This window comes from Canis lupus, chromosome 21 (genome assembly GCF_011100685.1).
Source record: "Canis lupus familiaris isolate Mischka breed German Shepherd chromosome 21, alternate assembly UU_Cfam_GSD_1.0, whole genome shotgun sequence".
Taxonomy (NCBI): Eukaryota; Metazoa; Chordata; class Mammalia; order Carnivora; family Canidae; genus Canis; species Canis lupus.
This window is the reverse complement of record NC_049242.1, coordinates 557,189-576,783: the sequence shown is the minus strand read 5'-3', so window position 1 is coordinate 576,783 and position 19,595 is coordinate 557,189. Positions and strand designations below refer to the sequence as shown.

The window sequence follows — 19,595 nt, the reverse complement described above, 5'->3', positions numbered from 1 at the left end:
TTTTTAGATACACAGTATTTTCATTGTAAACACTTTTCTCCTTTTCCACTTTAAAGTTTGTTTATTCTTTGAAAACCTCCTCTTTGAAAAGCTTTGGCCAACTCCCTCAGATAGAATTAATTCTTTCCTTTTCTCTATTTGTATAGCAATGTAATGTACCTTTCTTAAACCAATTACTCTTCTGTTTGATACTTATTTTTACGAGGGATTAGGCTATACTGTGCTCAAGGTTAGCAGTGACAGAACTAAGCAAGGTGCTTAACACAGTGGACACTCAAAAAATATTGGTCTAATACACTCTTCCCCAGAGTGCAACACATGTCATTTATGGAACATAAGCTATATTTAGGTGGTATCTTAATTACATATTTAAGTTATTGTGAATTTTATAAAGGCAGTATAACAGCCCCACAGCTAACATCATACTCAATGGTGAAAAACTAAAAGCTTTTCCTTTAAGATCAGGAACAAAACAAGGATGCCCACTCTTGCCACTTGTATTCAAAATAGTACTGGGTTTCCTAGCCATAGCAATCAGACAAGAAAAAGAAATAAAAGGTATCAAAATTATTAAGGAAGAAGTGAAACTGTCACTATGCAGATGACATGATATTATACAATATTATACACAGAAAACCCTAAAAACACCACCAAAAAACTATTAGAAGTAATAAACAAATTGAGGAAAGTTTCAGGATGCAAAATTAATATACAGAAATCTGTTGTGCTTCTATATATGAATAACAAGGTATCAGAGTCAGAAATAAGAAAACAATATCATTCACAATTGTACCAAAAAGAATAAAATACCTAGAAACAAACTTTCAAGATATACTATGAAGCTGTAGTAATCAAAACAATATGGTACTAGCACAAAAATAGACACATAGATCAATGTAACAGGATAGAGACCCAGAAATAAATCAATGCTTATATGGTCAATTAATCTATGACAAAGGAGGCAACAATATGTAATGATAAGTCTCTTCAATAGTGCTGTGAAAACTGGACAGGTATGTGCAAAGGAATGAATATGGATCACTTTCTTATACCATATACAAAAAATAAACTCTAAATGGATTAAGGACCTAAATACCAATTTGGAAACCATAAAACTCCCAGAAGAAAACACAGACAGTAATCTCTTGCACATTGGCCTAGATATGTCTAGATATGTCTCCTCAGGCAAGGGAAATAAAAGCAAATTAAATGATTAGGACTATAGCAAAACGAGAAACTTTTGCACAGTGAAGGAAACTATCAACAAAGCAAAATGCAGCCTACTGAATGGAAGAAGATATTTGCAAATGATATATCTGATAAGGTGTTAATATCCAAAATATATAAAGAACTTACAAGAATCAACACACACACACACACACACACACACACACACACACACAAAACTTGATTAAAAATAGGCAGATGACCTGAATAGATACTTTTCCAAAAAAGACATTTTAGATGGCCAATCGACACAGGAAATATATTTAACATCACGAATCATCAGGGAAATGAAAACCAAAACCACGATGAGATACCATCTTACACCTGTCAGAATGACAAGAATAAAAAAGACAATAAGTACCAAGTGTTCACAAGGATGTGAAGAAAAAGGAAGGCTTGTGCTCTACTGGTGGAAATGAAAATTGGTGCAGCCACTGTGGAAAACAGTATGGAGGTTCCTCCAAAATTTTAAAATAGAAATATGACATGATTCATTAATTCCACAACTGAGTCTCAAAGAAAACAAAATGCTAATTTGAAAAGATATATGCACTCCTATGTTTACTGCAGTATTATAAATAACAACCAATATATGAAGCAACCCATTACTAGATGTCCATTAATAGATGAATAAAGAAGGTGTGGTATATATGTGCAATGGATTCAGTCACAAAGAAGAATGTGATCTTGCCACTTGCAGAACATAAGGATTTTGAGGGTATTATGCTAAGTGAAATTCATCAGACAAAGTCAAACATCATATGATTTGACTTATATGTGAAATCTAAACAAATAAAAAAGGCAGAAATGACCCATAAATACATAAGCCAAACACGGATTCCAGAGTGGAGAGAGCTGGAACAATCTACAAAATAGGTGAAAGTGAGTGAGAAGTACATGTTATCTCTTCGTGAAAGGAATAAGTCATGGAGGTGAAAGCTACAGCATAGGGAATTAAATCAATAGTATTATAATAGCTATACTTATGATGAGCATAGCATAATGTATAGAGTTGTCAAACGACTACATTTTCACCTGAAACTAAGGTAACTTGTATGTCAACTATACCTCATATACATATATGAAAAAAAACTTTAAAAAGCTTATGAGTTCATTTTAATGTGTTTTTAAAAATTATAACTGTTATATCAAATACACGATATCAGAGATATTGCTTAAGAAATGGCTAAGTTATGGAAGTATCACAATTCCAGGCTTCAAGTTATATTACAAAGCTGTAGTGATCAAGACAGTATGGTACTGGCACAGAAATAGACAAACAAAAAAAACCAAAACAAACAAATAAAACAACAACAAAAAAAGAAACAGACAAACAGCTCAGTATAACAGATAGAAAACCCAGAAATGAACCCACAACCCATAATGATAAATTAATCTGTGATAAAATAAGAAATAATATCCAATGGAAAAAATGCAGTCTCTTCAACAAATTGTGTTGGGAAAACTGGACAGTAATATGCGAAAGAATGAAACTGTACCCTTTCTTACACCACAAACACACGCAAAAATTCAAAATGGATGAAAGACCTAAATGTGAGCCAGGAAACCATCAAAATCTTAGAGAACATAGGCAGTAACCTCTTTAACATCAGCCAAAGCAACTTTTTACTATATATGTCTCCTGAGGCAAAGGAAACAAAAGCAAAAATAAACTACTGGGACTACATCGAAATAAAAAACTTCTGCACAGTGAAGAAAACAATCTATAAAAGTAAAAGGCAGCCTATGGAATGGGAGAAGATGTTTGCAAATGACAGATAAAGGGTTAATATGTAAAATCTATAGAGAACTTATCAAACTAAACATCCAAAAAAAACAAATAATCCAGTTAAGAAATGTGCAGAAGACATGAAATAGACAATTTTCTAAAGAAGACATACAGATGGCCAACAGACACATGAAATGATGTTCAACATCACTCATCATCAGGGAAATACAAATCAAAACCCCAGTAAGATACCATCTCATACCTGTCAGAATGGCTAAAATGAACACAGGAAACAAAAGGTGTTGGCAAGGATCCAGAGAAAGGGAAACCTTCTTACACTGTTATTGGGAATGCAAACTGGTGCAGCCACTCCGGAAAACAGTATGGAGTTGTCTCAAAAAATTAAAAATAGAAGTACCCTATTATCCAGCAATTGTGCTACTAGGTATTTATGCAAAGGATACAATAATACTAACTTGAAGGGATACGTGCACCCCAATGTTTATTATAAACAATAGTCAAATTATGGAAAGAGCCCGAATGTTCATCAACTTTTGAATGGATAAAGAAGATGTGGTATGTTTATAAAATGGAATATTACTCAGCCTAAATAAAGAAAGAGCTCTTGCTATTTGCAACAATGTGAATGGAGCTAAACTGTATTATGTTAAGCAAAAAAAAAAAAAGTCAATCAGAGAAAGACAAATATCATATGATTTCACTCATATGTGGGACTTAAGAAATAAAACAAATGAACATAGGAGTGAGAAAAGCAGAAAGACACACAAACCAAGAAACAGACTGATGTTTAGTAGAGGGGAGGTGAGTAGGGGAATGGGCAAAATAGGTGATGGGGAGTAAGGAGGGCATTGTGATGACTACTGGGTGTTCTAAGTGATGAATCACTAGATTCTACATCTGAAACTAATATTACACTGTATCTTAACTGGAATTTAAATAAAAATTTGGAGAAAGGAAAAAAACAGAATACTTGAAAAAAGACAAAAACTTTCAAAAGTGGGGAGGGGAAGAACCAAAAGAAAATATTTTTTGAAGGGGGAATAAAAGAAATGGCTAAGTGAAATGAAAATATTAAAGGATTTAAGAGTGACTCTTCTTCTTAATACTTCCTATTTACTCACACTGCATAATACTTTTGATAGGACTTGTCATAATTTGACATAAGTATTTATTGCTCCTCTCCCCAGAATGTAAGCTCCATTAGGGTAGATGGTTGGTTGTTATTTATGTATTTATGTATGTATTTATGCGTGTGTGTGTGTGTGTGTGTGTGTGTATATATATATATATATAAAATTTATGGCTGCTGTACTCCCACAACTTAGAATCTTAGAATAGTATCTGGTAAGTAGTAAGAGCTCAACACATAGTTACTTAAAGAGAATGAGGAAGGGACATAGGATGGGAGGGATTGACAGAGAGAGGGAGAGATGAAGATCAATGTATTTGACCAATTCACAGAATCAATTTTTGAGCTGGAAAGAATCTCAGTGCTCTCATTTTACAGATAAGGATACTAATGCCCAGAAAGGGCTAGAGAATTATCAAGCCACACTGGCAGTCATGTCAGAGCCTAGATCCAACCCATGTAATTTAATAAGAGGTTGGTGAACTTCTCAGAACACCAATTTCTAGGCAGTACAGACAAATGAAGTCTTATTACTTCTCATAACAGATCTCAAAATGATGAAAATCTGTAGTTAAGATACTGATGGTTGCTTCATTCAGACACCAATAATCATGACAGAAAAAGCAAAGCCAGAACAAAGGTGAATAAGAAAACTAGGATTTTTCTGACTCACTATTTTAGAGTATAAATATTCAACAGTATATTCATGATGAAAACATAAGCATTACCTCCAAGGACCATGCCAGCCTGACAGCACTTTCTAAGGCGACATGCTGGGCAGTTTTTTCTGCGGATTTTATCAACAATGCAGTCATTTCTTCCAGCACATAAATAGTTATGCTGCCCTAAAAAACAAAACACAAATAAAAGTTATCTATGATATCTAAAGACCATTGGAAATTTTATGCACTGACACCTTAAAAAAAAAAAAAAACAACAAATGCACATCAAGTGCATTAATGTCTCAGCCAGCCTCTTGCTTGCCATAAGTAAAAGCTGGTGATGCTCCAAATCTATTTAAAACTGCAGCCACTCTGGAAAACTGTGTGGAGGTTCTTCAAAGAGTTAAAAATATACCTGCCCTATGACCCAGCAATTGCACTGTTGGGGATTTACCCCAAAGATACAGATGCAATGAAACGCCGGGACACCTGCACCCCGATGTTTCTAGCAGCAATGGCCACAATAGCCAAACTGTGGAAGGAGCCTCGGTGTCCATCGAAAGATGAATGGATAAAGAAGCTGTGGTCTCTGTATACAATGGAATATTCCTCAGCCATTAGAAACGACAAATACCCACCATTTGCTTCCACGTGGATGGAACTGGAGGGCGTTATGCTGAGTGAAATAAGTCAATCGGAGAAGGACAAACATTATATGTTCTCATTCATGTGGGGAATATAAATAATAGTGAAAGGGCATATAAGGGAAGGGAGAAGAAATGTGTGGGAAATATCAGAAAGGGAGACAGAACGTAAAGACTGCTAACTGGGAAATGAACTAGGGGTGGTAGAAGGGGAGGAGGGCGGGGGGTGGGAGTGAATGGGTGACGGGCACTGGGGGTTATTCTGTATGCTGGTAAATTGAACACCAATAAAAATAAATTAAAAAAAAAGAAGAGATAAAAAAAAACTTTACTTGTGTCTTCAGGAGCCTTAATGAGATGAACGCAATTTATAAATCGATTTGAGGGCTCCTTTAAAAATCTTTTGCACAATATTTCTGTGCATCTTCTTAATGATGTCAATATCAGACTGCCCTTAGACCTTTCTATCATTTCAAGATTAACTACATGTTTTTGAGAAGTATTAGTCATGTAAAACAGTCAAACTGTAGTAAACTTTTTTCTTTCTGACATCTAAACCTTCAAGAAAACAGATACAGACTAAAGAATTTTAAAAGTCTCTAAAATAGACCTTTTATAAAATCTATTCACTTCATTCTGTTGGAAAATCCTGGAACTATCTTACTTTTAAAGGGCCTAACACATGAAAAAAGATGTTACTGATTGTACTGACTTCACTGCCTGGTTTATTTTGGCTGCAAATTAGAAAACACAATAAATAGAAATAATAATAAAGGTAGAACAATTTAAAACAATGAGAAGTATTGAATGAAAGGGGACAAGAATTATAGAAGAAATGTGCATAAATGTGTGACTCTGGGATCATACGTGCAGGAGAAATAACATATTCTTCAAAAGGTCTGGAATATGAATTTACTATTTAACCATGATGATTTTGAACCACAAATGTGTTCCATTTAATAAAGCATGGAACAATCTAATTTACTTGGATTGAACAAAAAAAAAAAAACAAATCTCAGCTTAAACATATAAACCTTAATTAACTGGAAAAAAATTTTGGCACTCTTTATTTTCCAGTAAATTCTTGTAACACAGACTGAATCTTTTAACATTTGTAGCTTCCTTATATTTAGGTATGAAAGGTGATTTTAAAGATTATGGAATTCCCTTTAATATTTTGTATTACTCAACATTAAAATCAGATTCACTCTTTTGGCCAAATTTTGTGGTAAAGGAACACAGAGGTACCTTAAACATTTGCTTAATCAAGCAGGGGAAAGAATATGTCATCTGCCCTTTTTGAAACATGGGGCAATATTACCAAAGATCTTTAATAGAACACCACATTTTTCTTTTTCTCCTTGGAAAATTTTGTATATATATTAGGGCAGAAAAAGCAAAGGGTAATTATTTATTATGTCTTTTCCTTTAAATTACATATTCTCTTTTATTTGATGTTCTAGCTGTACTAACATCCTTATATTTCCCACAAACTCTTTCATGCCTTTATGACTCTCCTCCCTTTTCTAAATACATCTGTTTGCCAAGCTCTTGGTCATGTTTCAAACTGGTCTTAACTGATCCCAGAAAGGCCTAGACACTTCTTCTGTGTAGCCAAATAAACACTCAATGTTTAATAATGTTTAATTTACTATTGTAAATACTGCTTTTCTGTTTCGCCTAAGTTTTGTGAAGTTAAAAACTAGGTCTTTTGTAAATCTTGTGTTAAATAACAGTTCAATATATATTTGTTGAATATATGTGTACTTAATTATACTTCGTGCTTCACCTATAGCTATAACCATGATTTACTCAACAATATAAACTCGATAGTAATATTTCACTTATTGTCACATATAGTAAATTTTTAAAAAATCTCTTGCTCCAGATTTTTATTTACCAACTTTCAATGTTTTTATACAGAATACTTGTTAATTCAACAAGTTTCTTGCCTTCTTATATTAATAGACCATGAGTTAGTCTTTAACAAGCTTATTTTTTATAGTTTTATTTTTTATTACAATTCTTAAAATTCCAGTATAATTAACATTGTGTTATATTAGTTTCAGGTGCACAATATAGTAGTTCAATGATTCAATACATTACCCAGTACTCATCATGATAGCGTATTTTTAATCCCCCTTTATCTATTTCATCCATCCGCCTTCCCACTTCCCTTCTGGTAATCACCGGTTTGTTCCCTATATTTAAGAGTCTATCTCTTTTTCCCTTTGTTCATCTATAGCAAGCTCATATTTAACATCTACCTTTGCAAAGACAGAAGTTATTATTTATGAAAAATTTGTATTTAATTACCTGAAAAGAGATTATTGAATGGCTATACTTAAATAGTATTTCCAACTGTTCTCTGTATTTAATATATTAATATAACTTCAAGTTATGTTAAAGGAATCATATTTTGTGAAAATAAAAGCACTATTAAAATGTGACTAGATCATTTTATATCCCTAATGATTTATTAAAATTTTAGATACAGGAAAAAAGTTTCATTTTGTTTGAAATGAAATCTATTATTACCTACAAAGAGATTTACCTTTAAGATAAGAATTCTATATTATTTACGTTGCCTTATAAGCCCAAGTAAACACATTTCACTTAGGTTTGAGAGAAGTCACTTTTGCATGCCTTTCTTTGAAAGGGAGGGGGAAAGGTAGTAAAATGGCAGAAGAAATGAATATATATGTCTAACAGATAAAGAACAAACAAGAAAAAGTTGGTATGGTATGACTCATGAAGCACAGGCTTGAGGCAACATGAGCTGGTGCTCATGGAGGCATCCCTTCCACCACAAACACATAAATGTTGAATAAAATATGACAAAAGCATGTTGTTTACTTACAGTCTAGAACAAAAAAGTGTGTGTGTAGGAAATCTCAATAAGCCAGAAATTAAAAAGAAAGGCAGAAGGGTAAACTGGAATGGACTGTACAGTGGCCAAAAAAAGTTTCAGATCAGATACAGGACCTAGGAGCCAAGACCTGGGCTTCAACACTCACAAGGGGCCAGAATTTGTGGCCTCAGTCCCACTGGGGGACAGCATGGGAACTGAACTTTATATAAAATGGAGAATCTCAAAAGGCTGTCTTTTCGTGAAAATTGAGCTAGAAAACACTATCCAGACTATGCTGATAAAGCCAGGAATCTGCCCAAAATTTTGGGTGGGGAGAAGAGCCACCCATGACTAAAAACAAAATATGCTAAACAAAAAAATCTTGGCCTCTATGAGAGGTGATTTTTACTACCACATGGTGTATGAATCTGTGCCAAGTAATAAATACTGGTCTGGGACCAATAAAATTCCTAGAATCCTGGGAAAGCCAAATGCAAAACTCAGGTATGTACATATGCAAAAAAAAAGAGAGATCTGTATGAGAATATCTATAGAAACAGTATTTGTGGGGCACCTGGATGACTCAGTGATTGAGCGTCTGCCTTTGGCTCAAGGTGTGATCCTGGGGTCCTGGGATCAAGTCCTGCATCGGGATCCCTGGAGGAAGCCTGCTTCTCCCTCAGCCTATGTCTCTGCCTATCTCCCTGTCTCTTGTGAATAAATAAATAAAATCTTTAAAAAAAGAAACAGTATTTATAATAGTCCCAAATTGAAAACTCAAACAATAATCTATAGCATAATGTATAAACAAACTCTTTTATTGATTCAATGCATTATTATACAGCAATGAGAATATCTAGCCTATGCAAAAACGTGGCTGGGTCCATAAATATAATATGTAAAATAATAAATGGAGAAAAACACTGCATGATTCCATTGATATAAAGTTCCCAGACAGTGAAAACCATTTATAATGTTAGAGATTGAGATGGTAGTTACATATGGGGAATGACTGGAGGGTGCAAGAGGTTTTCTGGGAAGCTAATGATTTGTAAATTGTTTGACCTGAATAATAATAGTATAGTTTCATTTACTTAATGATAATTCATGAAGCTTTACACTTCTCTTTGAGCACTTTCCTAAAATTATGCCAATAAAAAGCTTTTTAAAAAATATTTTATTTATTTATTCATGAGAAACACAGAGAGAGGGAGGCAGAGACATAGCCAGAGGGAGTAGCAGGCCCCATGCAGGGAGCCTGATGTGGGACTTGATCCTAGGAGCCCAAGGCAGACGCTGAGCCCAAGGCAGACGCTCAACTGCTGAGCCACCCAGGCATCCCAAAAAGGTTTTTTTATTTCTTTTTAAAAATAGTTCCACCTGAAAGGATAGACTAGAGGACACTGATCCAACAAAGGGAGTTCTGTGTAGGGCCAATCATTTGAAGTTCAGAGACTGAGCATAGAAGTAAGGAGTGTCCAGAAAGAAGAGAGATATCACCTGCATTATAGGATTACAGTTGAAGCTTTCCAGTGAAATATCCCATGAATCCCACCAAGCATCCTGCTAGAGAAATAGCCAGTTATAATCATCCACCAAACATAGAGAAGTCCAGTGATAGTCACATATGCACCTGCCAAATACAAATGTGTTCCTCCTTTTAACCTGGGCTTTCTTCCTATGCCTTGATATCGAAAAGGTCAAAATTAGCTATTAAGGGATTTTAGGAATGTGAGTATGGTAAATACAGAAGAAGGTGATCTTGTTGGTTCTTGCAACTTTAGGCCCTAACCAGTAGGCCTAAGCTCTAGCAAAGAAGAAACTAAATTAGGTGAGAATTTGGGATTTGGATTTTCATGCTGTGCTGTGTATTTTGATCACTGAAATGAGACTGTGCTTTTGTTAAAAACTATGGGAACAGACCAAGATTTCATAGAGAAGATGAAACAACACCTAGACCATAGGTGTGCTGTTGTTAGAGGTCATGCTGACGTTGGCATTGTGAAATACACACACACACACATACACACACACAAATATGAAACATACATATAAAAACAATAACAGAGTTATTTTAATACTGTTACAAATAAAATTGGAAACTAGTGCTTCTCAACTAGAGGCATTATTGCCGTGTTCCCATACAGGGCGAACCACCTCTGGAATGTTCTGCAATGCCTGGGGACCATTTTGCTTCACACAACTAGGGGCAGGTGCTACTGAGGACAGGCCAGGGATGGGATGCTCTGAAGCTCCCACAATGCACAAGAAAGTTCTAACAACAAAGAATTAATGGGCCCCAAATGTCAGCAGTGCCAACATTGAGAAACCTTAGTGTAAACTCATGATTGCCTCACTTTTTTAAAAAAGATGTGTTTTCCAGGTTGGTCCACTAAAAATGCCTAGAAGCAAACACAACCACAGCAGTAATAAACAGTGGTATCCAGAGTGCTGTCTAATATCATTTTGATCTGAAAGGAACCAGAGCTCCTTGGAGGAATGGCTATCTAGGACTGTGGCAAGAAGTGTACAAATTGAACCTGTGATACTTTGTTGTAATAGAGTTGGATGTTATTGAAGGGTAATGAAACGGTGTTAAAGCCACATTGACCAAAAACAATTTGAACATCAAAAAGAATTTATTTCTAGTGATTAAAACATACTGTCTATATAAAAAGCCATTAGTACACAATGACATGTAAGAAAGGAAAGAAGAAGAGTAAGAAACAAAACATACTCACTGGAAAGTACTGGAGGATACTAAGGCACAAATTCATTACTCTGAAAATTGATAATCAAAGGGAAATAATCAAGCATCTTCCAGGCTTTCCAATATTTTAAGATTACTAAATTATCTTTTGGAAGAGAGAAAGAACTATAAAAAAGATTTACACATGATAAAATCAGAAGGAATAAGAGAAGTAGAAAATCACCCTTTTGCCATCCCTAAGGAAATGATGACTGCTTGTCAAGTCTGAAAAGACAATTAAAATACTCTGATTTTCAACTGCATATCTGCATGATGCCACATTTTCTTCATATGCTTCAACCAAAACAACATATTGCAACAGGCTGACTGCAGGCACAGATACGAGATGCAGCTGCATTCTATTAAGGCAGACATTAAAATGACTTGTAAAAATGTATAACAATGTCATACTTTTCATTATAACTTTTGGTCTTTTTTAAAAGACCAAAATGTGTTTTTAACACATCTTTTTTAAAAAAGTGAGGCAATCATGAGTTTACACTAAAGGTTTCTCAATGTTGGCACTGCTGACATGCTGAGATGCAGAGAGAAAATTAACATCCAATGGGTTTGCTATTTTTTAAATGACTAAGTTCCAAAAAATTATTTTAAATTTATAATATGATAAATATTGACAGATATAATCCACATAATCAAAAACTCTTCAGGCTCTCAATACTTTTTAAGCATGTAAAGAAAAGAGGTCATAAGACCAGAATGTTTAAGAACCACTGGCCTGCACATGATCCTTATCAAAATGTTTAACCTGAATCTAACTGAAAAAAACACAAAACAGAAAAATCCGGATTGTGTGAATTTCTACAAAATGGCTGGCCTGGACTCTTCAAAATTGTCAATGTCCTGAAAGACAAAAAAAGTGGGAGTATCTTTTTAGATTAAAGGAGATGAAAGAGACTTGTTCACCAAAGGAAATACATAGTTCTTGATAGATCCTTTATGAAAAAAACAACCTATACAGCACACCTTGAGAACAATTGAGGAAATCTGAATATTGAGTATATATTAGATAATATTATTTTATCAATATTAAATTTTCTGGTGTGATATCAGGGTTATATTGCAAATTGTTTTTGCCCTTAGGAGATACGTTCTGAAATTTAGAAAGGTAAAATATGATGCCTGCAATTTACTTTCATATAGTTATTTATAGATATTCATTATACTATTCTTTCAAATTTTATGGATATTTTCTAGAATCTGAAGTTTTCTGAAGACAAGAGCAGAATGAGGTAAAGGCTTGGACTAGTTTTTCACATTAGCCAATCTAGGGCTGGTTAGGTAAAACTGGAAAGAAGTCAGAGGGGAACACTGATTATTTGACAAGGTGAAAGGGAGATGGACAATAATGAAGCACTAAGTTTTAAGGTATCTTCATGCAAGATCCCAGGGGTTTTTTTTGTTTGTTTTGGTTTTAGTTTGGTTTGAAGTGAAGGAAAAGGTAGGTGGGGAGGGGGAGAAGAAAGAAAACAATTTTTTACTAAACTCCACACCCAGTGTGGAGCCCAATACAGGGTTTACATTCACGACCCTGAGAGCAAAACCTGAGCTGAGATCAAGAGTTGGACGCTTAACCAACTGAGCCATTCAGGTGCTCCAGAAAAAAATTTTTGAGTATAGTATGAGTCAATATGTTAGGAATTTAAATGGCTCATTTCATATAATCCTTATAACAAAACAGATAGTTACTACATAGGTATTTAACTTTTCCAAGGGGAAAATGACAAGCAAGGTACATGGAATTACCTAAATATAAAGTAGACATAAAGTCTTGGGCTGAGAACAAGGAGGAAACAGAATACATCCCTTAAGAACAGAGACATGGGCCCTGGGCATCAGACATGGACATGTGACTCTTGAAAGGGACTGCTTGAGAGTTACATCACTGGCAGGAAGCAAGGGTAGAGAGAATGATAACGGCACCTCCCATCTCTTATACAAGAATACTGCCAAACTTCATCCTGAACCAGAGGCCACCCTAAGAATCCAATTTCTCCCAAGTATCAGGCAAACATGTCCTTCAGTAGAAGTTGAACATATTCCTAAGCCCTTACACAAAAGTGAGAATATGTGTTACTTTCATCTAAGAATAATAACTCATCCTGATAGAATTCTTGCCATTCCCAACATTTAGTGCTTCGAAGAGGAAATCTAATGTCAGCCTAATTTTTATTTCTTGGTAATGATCCAGTTTTTTTCTCCCCTGTTTTAACTCATGTATAATCTTTTCAATGTAAAGTTAAAACAGTGTTCAATATATGCAAAGGTATAGATTTTTTCATTATATTTTTTGGGACACAGTGAGAGCTTTTGATATACAGAGTAAAATTTTTATTGAACCTTTTTTTATAGATTTTTTATTTATTTATTCATAGAGATGCAGAGAGAGAGAGAGAGAGAGAGGCAGAGATATAGGCAGAGGGAGAAACAGGTTCCATGCAGAGAGCCTGACGTGGGACTCGATCCAGGGTCTCCAGGATCACGCCCTGGGCTGCAGGCGGCGCTAAACCGCTGCACCACCGGGGCTGCCCTTTTTATTGAACTTTTAAATTTACTTCTGTTACCATCTATTAACTATAAGACCTTGAATAAATCATTCAACTTCTTGAGTTTTATTTTCCTGATCTATAAAATAATAGTTTGGGAGTTAAATAAAATAATTTGTTAAAATATATGGGGCGCCTGCGTGGCTCAGTCATTTCAGCACCAACTCTTGTTGATTTTGGCTTAGGTCATGATGTTGGGTTTGTGGGATGGAGACCTCCCTCCTCCCTCCTCCCTCCTCCCTCCTCCCTCCTCCAGTTGAGCTCTGGGCTCAGCAGGAAGTCTGCTTCTCTCCCTCTCTCTCTTCTTCTGCCCTGCCCCACCCCCCCCCACACACTCTCTCTCTAAAATAAATAAATAAATATTTTAAAGATATGTAGCACTAGACACAGAATAAATGCTTAGTAGGTGGAAATTAATACAGTCCAATAAATACTTACTATCTTCTATGTCCTAACATTGTTCTAGGTGTTCATGATAAGATCCCAGGAGCTTACTTTCCATAATCAGTTAATACTCTTGCTTAACTTGTTTTTTAGTTTAGTCTTCAGAAACATTGATTATTTATGTGCTGAATATCTTCCCTCTATTCATATCCCTTATCTAACAGCACAGTGATAGGACCACACGCTTTATAGTAAGATAGATTGTGACTCAAATTCTAGTTCTTCCACTAGCTATACATTGATAAAATCATCTAAGTCTTAGTTTTTTCACTTTTAAAGTGGAAATGAAGATAAACACAATATAAGGCTGTTATATGGATTAAATGAATTAAGTTAGATAAAATACTTAGCACATTGGTACCACAGTGAGCCATGGCTTAAAATTTTCATTACTGTGTCTTTTTCTTCATTGTGAAGTAATGCCTTAAATATGAACTCTACACAACTTATTCTATTTATGGTTCCCAGTATAGATTTTAACTCAGCTATTATATTTTTGGATCTTACTGTAGTATTTTCTTATCTCATCCAGCTATGTTTTCATCTAATCTAGTTCTTTCTTATGACACATGTTCTTGTGTCACAGAGGCCGTCATCTTTTATCTTAATAACTCAAAGCAGATTCTAACCCAAACATTTCTTCTGTTTCTTTTAGCAAATCAATTTTAAGTATGCATTTTCCTAAATCAGATCTATTAATGAGGTGTTCGATCAATTTGAGAAGACTCTAGTGGCAGAATGTAACTGTTCAGTGGGAGACTGGCAGTCACCAAAGTTTGGTATATTTAGGAATTCACCAAAGCTGGAAGCTAGAATGAGTTGGGTGAGTGAGAAATATTAGGAAATGGAATTATAGGGGAAATCCAATTGCAAAGACCCTGAGAGATGGCCTAGATTGTCAGGAAAGTAGTGAAACCAGTAACTTGAGGGTTAATAGGACTAATAAGTAGAACTGCAACTTTTTGCCTAAGTATACTTGTTCTTGGAATGCAGCCTGCCACCATGCTTCTATAGATAATATTCTTTTTTGAGAACATGTTAACAAAATGTTGATATAGTTATTTTGCAGAGACTCAAGTCTTAAACAGGACACTGCCAGAGCCGGTCAAAACCACTGACCTCTGTGCACAAGTATCTGATGAATGACCTTCTCACGTAGAAGGACCTAAAATTGTACCCATGGATCATGCTAAGGATGTCATTTTTCTGGTCATGGGTCCTGCAAAGGTGTAAGACGATGAACTGTGCAGGCACAGACAACAAAATGACTTCATTCTTCCCTACTTATTAATTTCCTTTAACTGCTTTTGAAAAATTTATTTTTATTTAAATACAATTAATTAACATATAGGTATTATTAGTTTCAGAGATTAGAGTTTGGTGACTCATCAGCTGTATATAACACCCAGTGCTTATAACATCACTTGCCCGCCTGATGATGAGCTCATCACTCAGTTACCCTAACCCCCTTCCCACCTCCCCTCCAGCAACTCTCAGTTTTTTCCTAAAGAGTTTCTTGTGATTTGTCTCCCTTGCTGATGACTTCCCATTCAGTTTTCCCTCCCTTCCTCTATGATTTTCTGCATTATTTCTTATATTCTACATGAGTGAAACCAAATGATAATTGTCCGTCTCTGATTGACTTATTTCACACAGCATAACACCCTACTGTTGCATCCATGTTGATGTAATTGATAAGTATTCATCCTTTGATCGCTGATATATATATATATATATATATATATATATATATATATATAAAAATGAGATATAGATATATCTCACATTTTCTTTATCCATTCATCTGTCGATGGACACATGGGCATTTTCCATAGTGTGGCTAATGTGGACATTGATGCTATGGACATCAGGGAGCAGTTGCTCCTTCAGATCACGATGTTTGCATTGTTGGGGTAAATATCCAGTAGTGCAATTGCTGGGTCATAGGGTAGCTCTATTTTTAACTCTGAGGAACATCCACACTGTTTTCCAGAGTGCCTGTACCAGTTCACATTCCCACAAACAGTGCAAGAGGGTTCCTCCATCTCCACATTCTCTCCAACATTTGTTGTTTCCTGACTTGTTCATTTCAGCTATTCTGACTGGTGTGAGGTGGCATCTCATTGTTATTTTGATTTGTATTTCACCGAGGCCCAGTGATGTTGAATATTTTTTCATGTGTCTCTTGGCCATTTGCATGTCTTTTTGGGAGAAATGTCTGTTCATGTCTTCATTCTTTCTTGACTGGCTTATTTGTTCTTGGGTGTTGAGTTTGATAAATTATTTACAGATCTTGGATAATAGCCCTTTATTTGATATGTCATTTGCAAATATCTTCTCCCATTCTATAGGTTGTCTTTTGGTTTTGTCGACGGTTTCCTTCACTGTGCAGAAGCTTTAATCTTGATGAAGTCCCAACAGTTTATTTTTGCTTTTGTTGTCCTTGCCTCAGGAGATGTGTCTACTAAGAAGTTGCTACAGCTGATGTCAAGGGGCTGCTGTCTGTGTTCTCCTCTAAGGTTTTGGTGGAACCTATCTTATATTTAGGTCTTTCATCCATTTTGAGTTTATTTTTGTGTATGGTATAAGAAAATGGTCCAGTTTCATTATTCTGCATGTGCCTGTCCAAGTTTCACAACACCATTTGTTGAAGAGACTGTCTTTTTTCCATTGGTTATTCTTTCCCGCTTTGTCAAAGATTAGGTGACTATTGAGTTGAGGGTCCATTTCTGGATTCTCTATTCTGTTTCATTGACGCATGTGCCTGTTTCTGTGCCAGTACCACACTGTCTTAATGATTACAGCTTTGTAATAGAACTTGAAGTCAGGCATTGTGATGCCCCCAGCTTTGGTTTTCTCTTTCAACATTCCTTTGCTATTTGGGATCTTTTTTGTTTTTTGTTTTTGTTCCATACAAATCTTAGGATTGCTTGTTCTGGCTCCATAAAACATGCTGATGGTTTTTGATAGGGATTGCATTGAATGTGTAGATTGCTTTGTGTAGCACAGACATTTTAATAACTTATGTTCTTCCAATCTATGAGCATGGAAAATTTTTCCATTTTTTTTATGTCTTCCTCAATTTCTTTCATGAGTGTTCTATAATTTTCATAGTACAGATCTTCACCTCTTCGGTTATGTTTATTCCTAGGTATCTTATGGTTTTTTGGTGCAACTGTAAATGGGATTGATTCCTTAATTTCTCTTTCTTCTGCCTCATTGTTAGTGTATAGAAATGCAAGTCATTTCTGCGTGGTGATTTTATGTCTCATGACGCTACTGAACTTGTTTATTGGTACTAGTAATTTTTTGGTGGAGTCTTTTGGCTTTTCTACACAGAGTATTGTGTCATCTGTGAAGTTAAGAGTTTGACTTCTTCTTGGCCAATTGGAATACCTTTTGTTTATTTTGTTTGATTGCTGAGGCGAGGACTTCTAGTACTATGTTGAACAACAGTGGTGAGAGTGGACATCCCTGTCGTGTTCCTGATCTTAGGGGAAAAGCTCTCAGTTTTTCCCCATTGAGAATGATATTTGCTGTGGGCTTTTCATATATGGCTTTTATGATAGTGAGGTATACTCTGTCTATTCCTACACTGTGGAGATTTTTAATCAGGAAACGATGCTGTATTCTGTCAAATGCTTTTTCTGCATCAGTTGGGAGGATCTCATGGTTCTTCTTTCTTTTATTAATGTGATATATCATGTTGATTGATTTGCAAATGTTGAACCACCCTTGCAGCCCAGGAATAAATCCCACTTGGTTGTGGTGAGTAATCATTTTAATGTACTGTTGGGTACTATAGGCCAATATCTTGGTGAGAATTTTGGCATCCATATCCATCAGGTATTTTGGTCTATAATTCTCCTTTTTGGTGGGGTCTTTGGTTTTGGGATCAAGGTAATGCTGGCCTCATAGAATGAGTTTGGAAGTATTTTCCTTATATTTCTTTATTTTAAAACAGCTTCAGAAAAATAGGTACTAGTTCTTTATTTCTTTTTATTTTTTAAAGATTTATTTGTTTATTCATGATAGACAGAGAGAGAGAGAGAGAGAGAGAGAGAGAGGCAGAGACACGGGCAGAGGCTGTCCCTGCATGGAGCCTGATGCGGGACCCGATCCCAGGACTCCAGGATTGCATCCTGGGCCAAAGGCAGGCGCCAAACCACTGAGCCACCCAGGGAATCCCCCTAGTTCTTCTTTAAATGTTTGGTAGAATTCCCCCAGAAAGCCATATGGCCCTGGACTCTTGTTTGTCGAGAGATGTTTTCATTATAGAATAAATTTCCTTTTTGGTTGTGGGTCTAAGTGTTTTATTTCTTCCTGTTTCAGTTTTGGTAGTCTATATGTTTCTAGGAATGCATCCATCTCTTCCAGATTGCCTAATTTTTGGCATATAGTTGGTCATAATATGTTATTATAATTGTGATTTTTCAATGTTGGTTGTGATCTCTCCTCTTTCATTCATGATTTTATTTATTTGTTTCCTTCCTCTTTCATTTTTCATAAGTGTGGCTGGGAATTTATCAATCTTATTAATTCTTTCAAAAAACCAGCTCCTAGTTTCCTTGATTTGTTCTGTTCTTTTGGTTTCTATTTCATGGATTTCTGCTCTAATTTTTATTCTCTTCTCCTGCTGGGTTAAGGCTTTATTTGCTGTTCTTTTTCCAGCTCTTTATGTAAAAGGAATGGTATTTGAAACTTTTCTTGGTTTTTTTTTTTTTAAAGATTTTATTTATTTATTCATGACAGACAGAGAGAGAGAGAGAGAGGCAGAGACACAGGTAGAGGGAGAAGCAGGCTCCATGTAGGAAGCTGGATGTTGAGACTCGATCCCAGGTCTCCAGGATCACACCCTAGGCTGAAGGCGGCGCTAAACCGCTGGGCCACCGGGGCTACCCCTTTTCTTGGTTCTTGAGAAAGCCTTGTGTTGCTATATACTTCCTTCTTAGGACTGCCTTTGCTGCATCCCAAAGGTTTTGAACCACTGTGTTTTCATTTTCATTTGTTTCCATCAGTTTTTAAAAATTCTTCTTTAAATTCATTATTGACCCATTCATTCTTTAACTTCCAAGTACTTGTGGTCCTTCAAAATTTTGTCTTGTGATTGAGCTCAAGTTTTAAAGCATTGTGGTCTGAAAATATGCAGGAATAATTTCAATCTTTTGGTACTAGTTGAGACCTCATTTGTGACTGAGTATGTGATATATTCTAGAGAATTATCCATGTGCATTTGAGAAGAAAGTGTATTCTGTTGCTTTAGGATGGAATGCTCTGAGTATATCTGTGAGGTCCATTTGGTCCAGTGTGTAATTCAAAGGCCTTGCTTATTTGTTGATCCTCTGCTTAGATGATCTGTTCATTGCTATGATTACAGAGTTGAATTGGCTTATATAATTTGCCGCTGCCATATTAGGGACATATATATTTACAACTGTTAGATCTTCTTGCTGGATAGATTTTTTTATTATGATATAGTGTCCCTCTTTACCTCTTATTAAAATTTGCCTCTTTAAGATTTAATTTGCCTGCTATAAGCATTGCTACCCTCATCTATTTTTTGATTCCCATTGCT

General features: G+C 35.5%; 1 protein-coding gene across 1 annotated transcript in view; it reads right to left on the bottom strand.

Moving 5' to 3' along the window:
• The window catches only part of PGR (progesterone receptor), a 104,908-nt gene that overhangs the window by 60,860 nt on the left and 24,453 nt on the right, over positions 1-19,595 (bottom strand). The window contains exon 3 of the mRNA NM_001003074.1: positions 4,835-4,951. Coding sequence (NP_001003074.1) covers positions 4,835-4,951 — 117 coding nt within the window. The remainder of the gene's footprint in view (positions 1-4,834; positions 4,952-19,595) is intronic.